At 52.1% G+C, this 16,306-nt stretch overlaps 1 protein-coding gene across 4 annotated transcripts in view; it reads left to right on the forward strand.

Annotated features, from left to right (window-relative positions):
- The window catches only part of Phf24 (PHD finger protein 24), a 28,870-nt gene extending 18,376 nt beyond the window's left edge, over nt 1-10,494 (forward strand). For all 4 annotated transcript variants that reach the window (XM_016004564.3, XM_016004568.3, XM_006985976.4 and 1 more), the window contains 6 exons: nt 451-636; nt 3,861-3,939; nt 4,255-4,460; nt 4,797-4,957; nt 5,260-5,355; nt 5,684-10,494. In XM_016004564.3, coding sequence (XP_015860050.2) covers nt 451-636; nt 3,861-3,939; nt 4,255-4,460; nt 4,797-4,957; nt 5,260-5,355; nt 5,684-5,780 — 825 coding nt within the window. In that variant the 3' untranslated portion in view covers nt 5,781-10,494. The remainder of the gene's footprint in view (nt 1-450; nt 637-3,860; nt 3,940-4,254; nt 4,461-4,796; nt 4,958-5,259; nt 5,356-5,683) is intronic.
- Nucleotides 10,495-16,306: the final 5,812 nt, after the last annotated feature.

Here is a 16,306-nt window from a genome sequence, read left to right on the forward strand (position 1 = left end):
TAGTGAAAGACTTGGACTTTTGAGTGGGAAGGGATGGCGGCATGACAGATCTTGCGCTAACCCTATCATCTGTGGATTCTCAACCACAGAGGGTACTGCCCCCCCTCCCCCCGCTAGGGGACATTTGGGAAACTGAGGAGGGGGAACTGGGGTAAGATACAATGGTTGCGGGCTTCTGCTGTCATAAAGTATCAAGATAGCTGGGGATGTTAAATGTTGTATCATGCTTGGGACAATCACTCACACAGATTATTCTCTATGAAGTGCTAATTGTATCCCTGTTCCGAAACATAGTAACAGAGCCCTAAGCAGCTAGAAGAGCTTCCTGGCTGTCATCCACCAGGAAGAACACTCTTACACCTTAACCTGTGGCTCCAGAGAGACCCAGCCCCATGCAGCAGCTGCAGGGTCTCGCTATCTGTACCTTCAAATCCTGTTCCTTCCTGCCAGGTTGTCAACGATGAGATGTGTGATATCTGCGAAGTCTGGACGGCTGAGAGCCTCTTTCCATGCAGAATCTGCACCAGGGTTTTCCACGATGGTTGCCTGCGCCGCATGGGCTACCTCCAAGGGGACAGTGCAGCGGAGGTGACGGAGATGGCCCATACAGAAATAGGCTGGAGCTGCTACTACTGTGTGAGTCTGGACTGCGGGATGGTAGGAAGACTTGGCATTCTTTCCAGAGGCCCAGTCTTAAAAATGACTGTTTCTAAGCAGTGATTTAAGGGGTTTTCTAATCGTGCATGCAAGGGTCCTAGAGCTAGACCTTCAGTTCTTTGCTGGGAGGTGCACTGTATGGCACTTAAAAAATAATATGCTCGGAGCACACAGGCCCAGACACCTTTGCCAAGTGTGTTCCAGCGGGGGCAAAACCACCCTCAGCTAAGCATCATAAAAAGAATAGGCCTAACTGATGGAAAGAAGTTCTGCATCGGGAGGTGCTAGGTTCTCTAAAAGTCTACAGCTGCCATTCCTTATACCTGAACCCCAGCCTGCATCCTGCAGAGCGTGCTTCCAGCAGAGGTAGGTCCTGTCGCAGGAAAACACTGTCTCGGTGTCCCCACCTGACCTACTGCCTGTTAGGAGCTTTTGTTCCTCATCTCTGAAGTGATCATTATGTGAATTAAATAGCAAAGCTGTATTGATTCGTAACTCTGCAACTATATATAAATGCCTTCCAACTCCTAATGGCAGAAGGAATCTAAGGTTTCCATTGAAAGCTAGATTCACAGCCATTTATCACCATCCGGGAGCAGAATCCCGGCCTTTCCTTCCCGCTGTGCTGTCCTGCAGACTCTTCACCACCCTCTGATGCAGTGTAAGGAGCAGCTGGCGACTGTCCTCCTCCTCTTTCTGACTCTCCACCCATGGCTGATCCACAAAATCGAGTCTGGAAGCTATTTCCAGTTGCTGAATACCTCCCCTCTAGAATACACCACAGAAGACCCTGCTCTACGTCCTCTCCCCCGGCCCTTACATACACCACACTGCCATCAGCAGCAGCCTTTCACTTACGGCAACCCTGCTTGCCAGTGTGCTGCCAGCATGGGCCTGGGTCAATATGGGTCTCTTTGCGGTCTCCCAGAATGCTCTGCTTCCTTCCCAGCGCTGCTGGGGTCCTGCCATTACCCACACCACCTCTACCAGCTTTTTACAAAGACTTCCTCCCAGTTCCTCCCTTCTTTTCCTGCCATTCACAATCACACTTCTTAAGAGCGCTTTCCTGCCTCCTGACTCCTCCACCCCTCCAGCCTGACCTCTGCATTCAGCACCTTGCTGAGCTAGCTTGTACTGAGGTCATCAATAATCTCCTAATTGTCAAGTGCAATGATCTGTTCTCTGGCGCCTTCTTACTCAGGCTTTCTAAGTGGAGTGATGAACCCTGCCTTGTTCCCTTCTCTTTCCTTGGCATTTATTTTCTAGAATTTATACAATATGTGGAAACTAGAGATTCACAAATAATAAAATCCCGCCACATGTATATTGCCACTGTTAATTCGCCTCTTACGGCACGCCGCCGTCCTTGCTTGGTATCCAGTCGTCCTCCCGTCTCCTCCAGCCTTCTTCCACCATTCTTTCTCAATACCCTCGGTTTATTTCCAGTCTAGGTGCTGTGTTCCTCAGGATTCCGCCGTTTTCCTCACGTACTTGCTGTCTTTGAGTGACTTCATCCTATAACCCGCTATCTACGCATCCGTGATTCCCATATCTGTGTCCAGACTTAAATTTCCTGTCTCGGGGGCTTCTCCATCTTGATGTCTCACCGGCAGTTCATCTACCGGTGCCCCAAATTAGCTCATCTTTCTGCCTGACCTGCTCTTTCTCCATTCCTTGTCTCTGTGAATAGTAATATCACTCACCAGTTCCCAGTCCCAGCTCTTCCCTGGCCCTCATCCCTCCCAGCCGGTAAGTCACCAGCTTCTGTTGACTGGACTGCTGACATCTCCCACCTCCTTCCCCGTCCCTGTTCTCAGGTCTGGGTTTACACACTCATTTTTCTTACCTGTACCTTTGCAACAGCCGCCTACCCACTCTCTGTACCATTTCCCTACAGCAGGCAGAGATGGAGGACAGCCACCCTCTGTGCCTCCCTGTTGTCCTTAGCATGAAGGCCTAAGCTAAGGGACTCGGTGAAGGCCATCAGAGGAGCCTCACAGCTCCTTACCTGTTTTTATTTCCCCTTGAACCCTTTCCCATTCACGCACAGCAGCCACACTGGATACCACAGTGTTATGCTATTGTGCCCAGCACACACCAGATGCTCAGTAGGTGTGTACTGAAAGGATCGTTGGATTTTGTGAAACTTATAGATGAATACTCAGGAGATATCTGCATCTGCTCCTGGCTAGAATTTTAGGAGGAAACTTAGCCAACTATTACAATGAACTTGCATTCTCTAATTCTTTTAATTTTTACTTACTTACTATTTATTTATTTGGTTTTTCAAGACAACATTCTTCTGTGTAGCCCTGGCTGTCCTGAAAACTCACTCTGTAGGCCAGGATGGCCTCAAACTCAGGGAGACCCGCTTGCTTCTGCCTCCCAAGTGCTGGGATTAAAGGATTACGCCACAGCCACCCTACAAAGAACTTTCAGTAGTTTAAAGACTGCATAGTAAGTCGGGCAATAGTGGCGCACACCTTTAATCCCATCCAGCACTCGGGAGGCAGAGGCAGACAATCTCTGTGAGTTTGAAGTCAGCCTGGTCTACAGAGCAAGTTCCAGGACAGGCTCCAAAGCTACACAGAGAAACCCTGTCTCAAAAGACCAAAACCAAAACCAAACCAAACAAAAAAGACTGCATAGTAATGCTAACAGAATAAGATCTCAGTGCTTCCTAGTAATTAAAACTTCTATGACATCATAAAAATTCATTTTGTTCAGGAACATTTCAAAACCGTTCTAGAACCACTTAAATCTGCACAACCCACTAGAAGCAGGGCTAATTGGTTTTTTAACTAAAATGTGCTTTAAGCACAGCCAGTGCCTATAAAATAAATACATGCTGGGCGCGTGATGACAGGGCCAGGACCAAGCACCGCGCACTCGTGGTCTTCACACCCTGCAGCAGCTGCGTGAGATACTTCCGTGACATCCCTCCATTTGCTCGTGGGGTCACTGAAGGCCACTATTTTACTAAAGGGACTCAGCCAGGGTCAGGATATCTGGATTCCAGGGACGATTCTTCCCCAAATTCAGACAGCCCAGAGCAAATCTTCCTCTTTCTGGGACCTTCGTCTCCTTGACTGTGAGAGGGGCTGGGACCCGGTGATTCTGCCATCTCTCTGGGTGGAGACATTTCCATCCTTCTTGACCCTTGGCTTCCATGTGTCACTGGCCCCGCTTTTCCCTTCTCTCAGGACAACCTTAACCTGCTGCTGACTGAGGAGGAGATGTACAGCCTCACAGAGACCTTCCAGCGCTGTAAAGTCATCCCTGGTAAGGCCGGCAGGTGCTGCCGAGAAGGAGGGGCCAGAAACACTCCCTCTCCTCCTCTCTGGGATGAACAGAGGGTGAGAAGAGGATTGGGGGGTTTGGGGGGCAGGGGTGAACGAGTCCTTGTTCCTGAGTTGTGGCCGTCAGAGGCACCCACTTCCCCCACAGCCCCCCTGAGCTCTCCTGCCTATGGGAGGCAGAACGGGACAAGAACTGGGACCGTGGAGGCACCGAGGGTGCCTTAGAGGAGAGTGAAGGCGGCCAAGGCTGAGGAAGGGTGAGGAAGGGCGGGCATAGCCAGCAAGGGTGCCTTCACAGATTGCTCCCTGACGCTGGAAGACTTCGTGCGCTACCGCCACCAGGCAGCCAAGCGAGGGGAGAGCAGCAGGGCCCTGAGTGATGAGCAGGAGGAGCAAGCCGCCCGCCAGTTCGCGGCCTTGGACCCTGAACATCGAGGCCACGTAGAGTGGTCCGACTTCTTGTCCCATGAATCTCTCCTGCTGCTGCAGCAGCTGCGTCCCCAGGTGAGGAGCAGCGGTGACGAATGTCCAGGGCTGGCAGAGGCCTCAGATGCATGCTGGGCACATTAGGGGAGCATTGGCAACCGTCCAAACGAGAGCGTGGATCGGGAAAGGGCGCCGGGTCCATCCAGTGAGAGATGGCCAGTGACCAGGGCTGAGGAGACTGCTGGAGAAGATCGGCTTTCACTGGACTCCCCGAAAAACGTCAGGCTATCAAAGAGGCTCTGGGGGCGTGAGGAGGGGGCAGGAGAGGTTAGGCCGTGGAAGCGTGGCTCTCTGTAGTCTTCAAGATGTTTTCACCTTATCTGAAGAGACCTTAACTTATCTCCTCTTCCCCAGAACTCTCTACTGAGGCTTCTGACCGTCAAGGAGAGGGAACGAGCCCGAAGCACCTTCCTGGCACGGGGCAGTGGGAGCGCCATCAGCGAGGCAGAGTGCCACCGCGCCCGGCACTCCTGGTTCTGTAAACGCCTTGCAGAGGCCGCGTCCTGCAGTGTCAGGTCCGCTCAGCCCCGGTCCTGCCCTCTGAGCCCCTCTTCCTCTTTCCACCCGGGGGGCTTGCTGTGGCATGCCCTTCCTTCTCCTCCTGTGGGCAGGGGATCCCCCTGCCAACTAGGTAGAGGACAGCGGTCCTGCCGGCAGGCAGCCTGTGATGAGGCAGCCTCTGTCCTAAACCGTGTGCTGCCCCGGTGCCGGAAAGCCGGACAGGCGTGTCTAGGTCCATGGGTTCACCCGAGTTCGGGAGGGAAGGGCAGAGCCTTCCGTTGCCCCGTTCCTAACCGTGTGTTCCTGCGTCCGGCAGCGTCAGCCATGTGGGTCCCATAGCAGACAGCAGCCCCGCCGGCAGCAGTAGCAAGAGTGAATACAAGGCCCCGCTGCCTGACGAGCAGGAGTCCAGGTGAGCCGACCCTCCTCTCCGCCGCGGAGAGCCCCCACCGCCACCACACCCCTTATAAATAAAAGAAGGCATTGCCACATGCACCCCGGAAGAGCCAGCGCCCATCCTGCAAACCGGGCCCCAGAGAACACATCTGACCCCAGGTCTCTAGGGCCAGACGGCTGATCCGTTAGCTTTGTCCCCTAGCCCACCCTAACCTTGTTAGTCACGAGGCAAGCTTCCCTGAGGTTCATCCAGCCCAGGGCAGCCTGCCACCGGGATTGGGTGGCGTATATGGGTCCTTCAGGCCCGGTACCCAGCCTGGCAAACCTGTTCTCTCCCTCTGCAGATCTGTGGACTGGCCCACCTTCCTAAGAGAGAACGTCATCTACATCTTGGCTGCCCGTCCCAACAGTGGAGCGATTCACCTGAAACCCCCAGGATAGTGTGGGGCGGAGCAGCTCAGTTCTGGGACGGTGGCATCCTCTCCTCCTCTCCTTCCTCTTTCCTTCAACTCACCTCTGGCGCTGAGGCTCACAGGAATGGGGCACTGCCAACATCTTAATTTGTCATTAAGTTTTACGGCACCGAAGCCACCGTTCCCCTCACAGCAGAGGCAGTGTGTGTCTTGCCACACCGAGAAGCCCTGAGAGCTGTGGCGTCCGTCACCCGCTCCTGGACCGCCTCCTGCCCTCACATCGTAAAACTACCTGCCACCTCATGCATACATATGTGCACATGCACATACAGCCACATACATGCCTAGATACCCATGCCTTCAGACTCCTGGTTCTTTTTTCGATGGAAGAAGGACCAAAATCCCTTTGTGAAACCCCTGGTGTAGATGAGATGGTCTCTTCTCACTCTTTCTATTGGCCAGTTCTGATTTCCAGTAGAAAGCAAGGGGCAGATCAGCCTCGCTTCCCCTCCAGGAGATGCCGAGAGGCCCCCTGCCCACATTGAAACCCCCTCTGTGATGAGTCACTGCTGCTCATAAGTGTCTGTGTGACCCTCAGGTGTGTCGTGGTGGGAGAACCGTTAAAAATCATCCCTGAAGTTTGTGTTTAAATTCTAATTCCTCGTGACAGAAAAGGAAACTAGCTTGTGGATTTCTGACTGGGAAAAACAGTGGAGACAGCCTCTCCCAGAGACCCAGAATTCTCTTTCAACCAGGTCCTCCAAGTTCACAAGCCCTTAGCAGACCAGGAAAGTCAAGGTGAGACTCGTGGCCCCTGTTTGTTGAGTGGTATCGCGTGGTCCAAAGCTCTGGGGACCCGAGTGGAATGGATACACTGGCAGGAATGACGACCCTCTGTGGGAGATGCTTCAACCTGGCCGCTACGGAGGCCGATGAGGGCACAATCTCATGGGAGAGAAGAGAAAAGCAGGCTTTTCCTGCTTCCCAGCCCGACTCCACCACAGCCATAGAAACGTGGCTTTATACGGAGGGCAAGCCAGCCTCGTGCATAGCCTGAAGGAGATCCTCAGAAGCCCTCAGCAGTCTCGCTGAGACAGAAAAGGAGACGCAGCCAAGACTCAGAAGATCTGTATCTCAACTGTCAAGTTCTAGTCAGTGTCCTAAGGGGAAAAGCTTGTCGTTCTCTCCAAAACGGGGATGTAGCCTCAGCGGCTGCTTCTGCTTGTTCATGTCGTCCCCTCCTTGCTAGGAGCTGGAGCCAGCCTGAGAGGCTTTGTGGACAAGCAGAGAGCCATGAATGCACCAAACGTGGCCCGCAAGCTTTGCCAAACCCCATTACCTAACAGTTCTGAAGCTCTGAAATCATGGTGTGGGTCAGCCCTTAGACCTAGGGGTCCAGGTTCTGGATTTCTATTTTCAACGGGATGACTTAGGTACGGCCAGTCCTGACAACGAGGGCTTCTTCAAGAGACAGTTGAGCCAAGTCATGCAGAAGCTTGCATTATCCCCACTGCTCAAAGCACTTGTACTGAAGTGAGTGATTACAGAAGAAGAAGAGGCATGTCGCTCAGTGTTAAGATGCTCAGATGAAGTGGGATCTGCAGCCAGGGCCTTGCCTAGAGCCCTGGGCGGCCTCTTTCTGGAGGAAGTGCCTGACCTAGAAGCAGGGTGGTGAACTCCTGCAGACAGGTTATCTAGGACTGAGAGGATACAGATAGGAGATACATGTGAGTTCATTTTGAAACCCACAGCTTTTAAAAACTACCACTTGCGGCTGGGCATGGTAGTACACACCCTTCATCCCAGCACTCAGGGGACAGAGGCAGGTGGATCGCTGTGAGTTGAAGGCCGGTTTGTTCTAAATAGTAAGCTACACAAGTGAGACTTGGTCTCAAAAACAACAATGAAAACTACTCAGCCACATTCCAAAGACGGATCAGTAAGAGGGCCCATTATTTGATCTAATCAAAAAGAAAAAAAAAGCACAAAGCTCCTAGGCTCAAGGACTGTGTCTGTAGCAGCCAGGCCTGGGGTTTTCCATTGAGAAGATTAAAGCATATTAAATACGAGGTCTCTCGCTCACTCTCCCGGTGAGTCACCATCTACCCCTGTGACTGTGAACTGCTGCACCTCACAAGCTGTTTTGAACAGAGATAATCTCTGGGCTTTGGGAATTGAACAGCACTTTCCTGCCACTCCCCAGCCGTGGGTACTGGGAGTCCATCTTGCTCCATGGTCCTTCACAGATCAAGATGATCCTTGCCACTTTGAAGCTACAGGGGAGTTGTTGTTCATTTGTTTTGAGTTTCTTGCTCCTGCAGTTGAATGGCAGAAGACCACAGGCCACATCAGACTGGTTGGGTCCCAAGACTTTCCGAGCCAGCCCCACAGCTCATCCACAGTAGAACCAGGCCTATTTGAGACCACCTCCCTATCCAGGACAGTGGTTTCCCGTGGCGGGGGCCTGATGCAGAAGGCCCAAGGGACTCTCCCCCAGCAAAGAATGGAGGTCCCAATCCACAACAATGCTGAGAAGCAGAAAGACACAGGACCGCCGGCCTCTTCCCCATAAGCATGCAGTGTTGTACCAAAGGGAGGGTCCATGGCTCCCTAGACAGTTGTTACAGAAGCCCTCCCCGACCCCACTGTCCATAGTCCCTCTTTGAATGGCCTCCCTGGAGCCCCTGCAGTATGTACAGAGGTACACTCTCATCACCTAGCAAGACTCATCCCTTTTCAAGCCTTTCTATCACTGTGACTGTCTGAAATTCTGCCAAGTGCAAAAATTAATGTCTGGCTCTGATGAGGGTATGAGAAAATGTTTCTGTCTTTTCTGTCTTGGCTGCCAACAATTAAGATCAGTGCTTTTCCCAAACACCACCCATCCTGGGCTCCAACCAAGGGAGGCTCGGGTTACACATATGCTCCTCTGAAGACCGCCTGCCCCAAGCTTGGTTTTCCTCCAGCAGTTCTCCTCCTCATATTCAGAACTAAGTGAAGGGGCATCCGACCACACAGCAGACTGCAGGGTCAGAGTTCCTGAGGGTGGCTGCACAACCTCTCCAGGGCTGTTCCTTGGCCTCCTCACCTGAGGCCACCCTTCCCCCGAAGACCATTTGGACAGTGGCCCTATGGTATCCCAGGGATGGAGCGGTTTCCTCATTCCCAGGTACTGACCCCGCTCAAGTGCTCTTCCTTTGAGGACAGCTGCAGCAGAAGCCATGAATACATTGCCTCTTTCTACCCCCAGCCCAAGCAGTGGGCTGGCAGGGTAGACACTTGCCTTTCTGGCCATAGTGCTCCCTTCGGGAGGTCACCTGGACCTTGTTTAAGTGGCCAAGTCTTGGAGTTCCCCCCATTTCTATCACCAAAACAGAAAGCACAGAATTCAACTGCCTGGAAAGAGGGCGCTTGACAGGGAAGTGAATACCAAGGCTGCCCCATGCCTTAGCCCAAAGCACAACACTTACTGCATGCATCACAGTTCCCAGCAATGTGGAAAGCACTCAGGCTACGAGAAAGGCTCCACAGAAACTGTCTAGTAGGGGCCATCCAGCCATGACTACCCAAGAGCCAAAAGGAAGCAACCTTGAGGCACAAAACTTGAACTGGCAACAGGCTCTGTTATTGGTAGTCCACGTCTCCTTCTAACCAGCAGAATAAAGACAGATGCAGTCATGCACTGCATCTGTGCATAGGGAGAACGTGAGTGTATAGGGTTATTCATGGCCCAGGGAATGGAGAAGAAGGTCGGTTCTCATCTGGACCAATGCTTAAGAAGCCCAATTCCATTCTGGAAATCCATTCTGAGGACTGTGTCATTAGGGCAGTTTCTTAGTGCAAGCATCAAAGAGTGCTCTTACACAAGCCAAGACAGCTACCACATCACTAGGCAATATAACGTATGGGACCACCATTGTACATGCCATCTGTTGTTGGTTGAAATGTCACTGCGGCACATGACCATTCTGTACTCGGCACTGAAAGGCCAAACAACCTGATGCCAGAATTGCAGAACACCCTAGCAGCACCTGAACCATGCCCCCCTTAACCTGCCATTTCCAGTGGAGTCAAACCACCACCTTCTCCTGGCCACTTGGGTTTAATTTGCTCACTGTATCTCCCTTGGTCCTGGCTACAGCCCAGACAATGGAGATCCTAAGTGGGCATGATCAGTGCATGGCCTGTTCCCACAGCTCAGCCCTGGAATATGGTGGAGCCGAGCATTCCTCCTGGTGTTGCTTGCTTTTTGCCACTATTTTTGGCAACCTTGAAAGGAAAACGATAGGTTACAGAATTCCCACTAGACCAACACTAAAGAAAAGCTGTTCCCCTTTGGTCTGCATGCCCCAATAGCCCAGAGTGTGGAGAAGAGGGTCAGGTCTTAACCTAGACCAATGATTAAGAAGCCTAATTCCAGTCCTCTCCATATCTATAATCAGCAAAGGCCTTCAAATTTAGCCTTCAACCCTTGAGGGATATCGTGGTCTGTTTCCAGCCAAACAGGCTGGGAGGGAGGCTCGGAGAGCCCTTAAGTAACTGAGGATCCAAGGCCCTCTGGTTCCTCATGTGCTTTTCTGCTGAAGGTACCTTGACAGTAACCAGAAGGGACCAACCCCAAGCCCTGTCTTCCTGTCTACAGCTGCATGCTCCTTGCTGCGACTCAGCCTTCACAGTTCTCCAGGCAGGAGCTCCCACAGGCTGGGCACTGCAGAAACCATAATAAAGAGATTGTGATGATGCTTCTTCTGCTGCTTCCTGTTGTTTGGGATCCTCCCATTTCTCTGTCATTTCCCATCACTGGCCAATTCCTGGCCTGAGTATAAATCAGGACACGGTAACCTTCCTTCAGTGGCCATATTCTTAGCAATGTGCGTGCGTGCGTGCGTGCGTGCGTGCGTGCGTGCGTGCGTGTGTGCATGCGTGCGTGTGTGCACGTTGCCTGTCAAAGCACTTCAAGGGACCTATTGCAATGTAATCTAGCACCTCCCGTCTCCACTCCTCAGAACAGACCGGAACAGGGAACCGGGCTTGTAGCCACATGACAGAAGTTTCACCACCTGCACAGCTGGTCCACTCATCCTGCTACCATACCTCCCCCCTCCAGGGTGTTCCCATAGGGCACGGAGTGTCCGCCCTACTCTGGAAGTTTGATGACATCACAGGAGCTCCTTCTAATCTCCAGACTCAGGGAAGCTGAGCATCAGGGTAGCAAAAGGCATAAAAACTAGATCTTTGGCTGGTGAGATTGCTTCAGAGAACGAAGGCACTGCTGACCAGCCTGAGGACCTGAGTTCAAACCCCACTGCCAATGGAGAGAACCAACCCCAGGAAGCTGCCCTCTGACCTCCACATGTCAAGGCATGCATGCACACACAAAATAAGCGATTTTTAAATATTAAAATTGTGTATCTCTGTGAGCAACCAAGTTTCCCTTCCCTCCATTCAGCAGTCCTAGCTGGAGGTTTCATCCCTCCTAGAACCATGACTCACCAGCTGCCACTTGCTCCCAGGGCTTGCTGGAACCCCACCTCCCACAAACTTCCACCTCTCCTGCTCTGTACGTTCCCTCTGTCTCCCCAGTAGGACATTTCCCAAAGAGAAACAGTGCTACTCAATTCTCTAGACATCAAGTTAAATCCAGTGTTCTCCCCAACTCACTGTTTCCAGGGGTTCCTTGGGTCTGACATGGCGAACCTATTTCCGGTCTGTAAAAAAGCTAAAGAACAGTCCCTGTCCCATCTGCCTTCTGAGCTGATAGAAAAAGCAGAATGAGGTTGGTGAGGGGAGGCGCTGAGCGAGCAGCTGGATGCTGGTTCCCTCTGAGGCCCTGTGTTCCCTCTGAGGCCCATGTCTCCTTCCACCCCCCTGCAGTCCCAGGCACAACCGCAGGTACCGCCAGTGGTCTCTGTCCACAGTGCTGAAGTCACAGCCCGCTGGAGACTGTCCATCCGCCCTTTGTTCTCACTTTAAGTGAACATCAAATGCAGAGATTTCCAGGTTCAAAGATTGCCCTCAAATTCAGAAAGTATCATCAAAATGTTTTTATTTAACTTATTTTCAAGTTTTCTTTTCCAAAATCATAATAGACCAGAGATGAATCAGCAGCTCAGGGGCAAAAAAGAGCTTATGGTTTTAACTTGGTATGAGTGATCTACATGACTTAACTACCAAAAAAAGAAAAAAAAATCAATGCAACCTAAGGCTGCATGGGAAGAAGTCTAGTCAGGGAGGGGAGGCAAGCCATCTTGTTCAAGCCCTGTTCATGTCCAGCACTCCTGGAACAAGCACGGACTGAAAGCCTTGAATGGCTGGAATCAAACAAGGCAGATGAAAAGCCCGGGAAGGCCTGAATCCTGGAGAGGGCGAACATGGGCAGTGCAGATGGCTGATACTTGGCAATGGGACCTATAAAGCTGGAGGAGGACAGAGCCTAGATGAGAGGTGAACGTTGAGAAAATACAGTTCTTCTCAACAGAACCAAGGGATGACTGAACACCAGGGAGGGCAGTGAAGCCATCAAAGCATGCGACGAAAATGCTGAGTCTCAGAGTGCGATACCTGATAAGGTACTGAATCCTCTTGACACCTGAGGGGCCAGTCCACATTAAGCACCTTCTTGTACCTTCCCAGCCCTTATCCCAGGTTATCTGAAGATAGACATGTAAGTTCAAGCAGTCACATAACTTTAAAGTTTAGGTATCAAAAAACGAAAATGTCCTTAGTTCACTGGTAGGCTCATGGAAGCTTGCCTTGAGACGCTCATGCTACTCGCCCTCTGCTGGCCATCCCTAGAAACTGCCATCTCATCTTAAAGTGAGAAATTACTCTTTCAAATCCCAAGGGTACTGATCACTTTCGGCTTAGAAGCTCAAGGAGATGCCCGCAAATACCAGGGAGTTAAATCACTGGTCAGTGCTCTGTCAGTGAAAAAGACAAGTGAAAATCACAATGAGTTCATGTGTCTAGCGTTAAAATTAGGGCTTAACTGTGTGTCTAGGAAGTAAGCTGAAGCTGAGGATGGACTCAAGGGATTCCTTCAACCAAGATTAAAACCAGAGTCAGTGTCTCAAGCAAATGCCAAAGTTGGGACTCAGTGTGGGACCAATCCTTTGTTCATATGTCAGCACGAAGCATGTATCAAAAGAGATGCTAAGAATCTGACCATAGGAAGGAGTCAGTCTGCATTCAAAGCAGCATTAGTATGCCTAGGTGAAACATCATGTGACGAGTAGCCAGTCATTGGAGAACTCGGCCATGAATGCCACCCAGGGGACCAGTAGGGTAGATGAGAAACTAAATAAGGCAGCCTCTAGTTTCTCAGGAGTTGCTGGCTTTCAAAGTGGTGCTGGGCAGACTGCAGCTCCTCCTTTCTCCTCAGGCCCAGCTTCGTATTAAAGCCTCCTCACACATCACACTGCACATACAAATCATAGGTTCAGTTTGGGGAAAGGGGCAGCCCAAGAGCCGATGCTGTCACTGCAGAAGCTGGCAGCTGTGGGGGTAGTCTTCCTTGCCTCCAGGATTCTGTTTCTACTAGCAACAGGGCCTGGTATCCTCCCACCTCCAGATCTTAGCAACCATGGGAGCCCCTGGCAACTGCTGCCATGGTGACAAGACAGGGAACTAGGAACCGGCCAAGGGGGGAAGCACTTCCTCTGGAGGATTTGGGATGTGCAAGATAGGGGCTCCCCCTCCCATGCACAGTCTGGGAGGGAACATGAGCTCCTGCCTAAACACCCCCTCACTGGCACCCACCCCCACCCCCTTGCCCACAGGTTCCGGTTCCCTCAGGGTGAGAAAATGAGGGACACCTAGGGTTATGACGTCTCCAGGAGGAGGGAGGACAGGCGGGGGTGTTTGGAGCCAACACGATCACAGATGCGTACATACACTGGCAGAAATGGTGTCAATAGGCACATGCTCCCCTCACTCTTTATCATGTAGTCCCATGCCTACACGGCCGTTTATTTAATCACACATGTGTGCTGATACAAAACCACATACCTATACCAAGTACAGAACCAGGCACACTACACACAAAGATAATTGTGCTGGCACACCCTTACAAACGGAATCATGACTACCATGGCAAATAACTCCCAATCAGACACACGCATTGGGGGTGCACTCACACACCCAGATAGCCCTGAGCACACAGTAAGTGTTGATTGGATTGAACATTAATCGCATGCCAAGCAAGCTCAGAACGAAGACCATCACATGTGTCACCTTAACTGACCCTCAAAAGAGCCCTGTGAGCTTCCACTGTTGCTTGGTCCATTTGCCTAGGACAAATGAGGCCCAGAGGTAACAAGTGGCCTCACAAGGCCACCCCGCTGACGGACTCCAGCACTCACCTTCTTGTGGTCTGTGCTGCACTGCGTACTCGGGTTCAGAGGCCCGGGACAGTAGGACAGAAGGCAACAGTAGTGATCCAGGCAAACAATGGGGTTTGGGCCCCACTTCTAAGGACACAAAGCTAGAGTCCCTGAAGGCCACGCCCACAGCTTAGCAGAGCCAGGTAAAGGCTTGTGACTAAACTTGACCTCTGTGCTGGCGCGGACAAGGCTGGGAACGCAAGAGGCAGACTTAGAAAGTAACATAGGCGCTGACCGTTGGGGCCCCTCAAGACAGGAGGAAGGATAGTGAGAGACCCCAAATCGTAGAAGCCAGTACTACTTCCGGCCCCCCTCTTCCCACGATACCCAGCTCCATGCCACACTGCCCCACTCCCTCATCACTGTCTCATCTGTTCCTCCTCTGGTCTCTCGGTCCCGTCTCAGCGCTCCTACAATCTCCGCCCCGGCCCATCTCACCCCCTCATTTCCTCTTTCCTCCCACCCTGTCTTCTGGCCCCTTTCCAGTTCCCAGCCCACCTCCTTCAGCCAGATACCTGTGAGCTCCCCGCACTGATCACGCCATCTCCCTTCTGCTCTCCTCCACCCCACTTCCTCTTCCCACCCTAACTTCTTTTCTCATGCTCAACTCAAATTCCTTTACACTCCGAGAGTCCCATGTGGAACCCTGGGAAGAGGCAGGTAGTTCAGAATATGTAGACCTTGCCTCCAAATCCCCAGACCCCTCTCCTGCTCTTATCTGGGCCTAGGTGCTCCAAGCCTCAGTTTACAGTTCTACCCAGCTTGCATGGCCCCGTAGGTGTCTAAATCTGTCTCTTGAAACTGACAAAGAATGAGAGGCGAGAGCATTTTCTCAGGCCTTTTCTTTGTCACCAAATCTCCCAAGAACCCCCTCCCCCTCTTCACCCCCAGATTACCCCCTCCCACCCCCGCTCCCTCCAGCACAGATGGGCCTGGGAGACAGTAACGTGGGCGCCAAGCTCAGTGTCTGCTGGAGCGGCGGCTTCCGCTGGCGACCGCCTCCGCAGCCCCGCCTGCTCTGAGTATCGGGGACACTGGGGCTGAGATTTAATGATTTACTGGGGTTTGGGGGGGCAGAGGTGACAGTGTATGAGGTTGTTAAGAAAGAGAACCATGAGAAGCTGAGGTAAAGGGTTAAAGGGGGAGCTATGTGCTATGATATTGCAGACCACAGAAATAGGGAGATGAATTAAGAGTAAGACAAAAGGAGAAAAAAGTAAGAAAGATACAGAGCAAGACAGAATATTGGGGTGAGGGAAGGCCAGATATCACAGGGGGTATGAAAAAGGACTTAAAGACAAAGATGAGAGGTTGGCTATAAGGGCTCTGAACTGGGTGGGCACTGTGGACTCCCGGGGGCTGAGAAGCGGCTGCTCCTTAGCGAGCCAGATGCCAGCGTGAAAGGGGAGATGGAAAGGAGCCGGACAGAGAATCATGAAGATGTGCCCCCTGGAGTTACCAGTTACTAGTGCAGAGAGGAGGTCGCAAGGGCACTCAGACTCTCGAGTCTACGCTGGTCTGTTTTATGTTACAGTTAAGCCATGTCAGGTCAACCCCGGGTCTAGACAAGGTAAAGCTAAAGCAGGCCAAGCCGGGTTGGCTCACAATTTGTTAAAAGACAGGTAAGAAGAGATGACATTTTGGCACTGGTCCAGAGGCTACACCTCCCCCAGTGCACTATTCTCTCTCTCTTTCGACTCTCCTAGATGAAGAAATGCCTGGTGTCACCGCCAACTGGTGAGCGCAGTTTTCCTGCTAGGTTGTCTTTGAGGTTGCACTCATTCCAGAAGGTTCTCCCTGGACTCAAGCGGTGGCCAGCACGTCTCACCTCACACTGGAGATTGGACTAATATAGTTGCCCCACTGGCTTGGGTCGAAGTCACAGGGACAAGCCAATAAAATCAAAGGGCGCCTGGAGTTGCCGCCCTCTGTCCTTTTCACCAATGACACGACGAGATGGAGAAGAGGTGTGGTTGATTGATCCCAGAGGGCACCAATCACACCCACACCAATCACTGCCCGGAATGTGTGCGCGTGTGGCCGGGTGACAGGGGCGGAGAAGGGGTGGCTATCACCCGGACGCTCGTTGAAAGGTGTCCAATCACAGCCGAGTCTGGGCTGAGTGACGGGCAGACGGTACAATGGGAAGCGCGGAGGCGGAGCCGTGGGGGCG

Source organism: Peromyscus maniculatus, chromosome 2 (assembly GCF_049852395.1).
Source record: "Peromyscus maniculatus bairdii isolate BWxNUB_F1_BW_parent chromosome 2, HU_Pman_BW_mat_3.1, whole genome shotgun sequence".
NCBI classification, from domain to species: domain Eukaryota; kingdom Metazoa; phylum Chordata; class Mammalia; order Rodentia; family Cricetidae; genus Peromyscus; species Peromyscus maniculatus.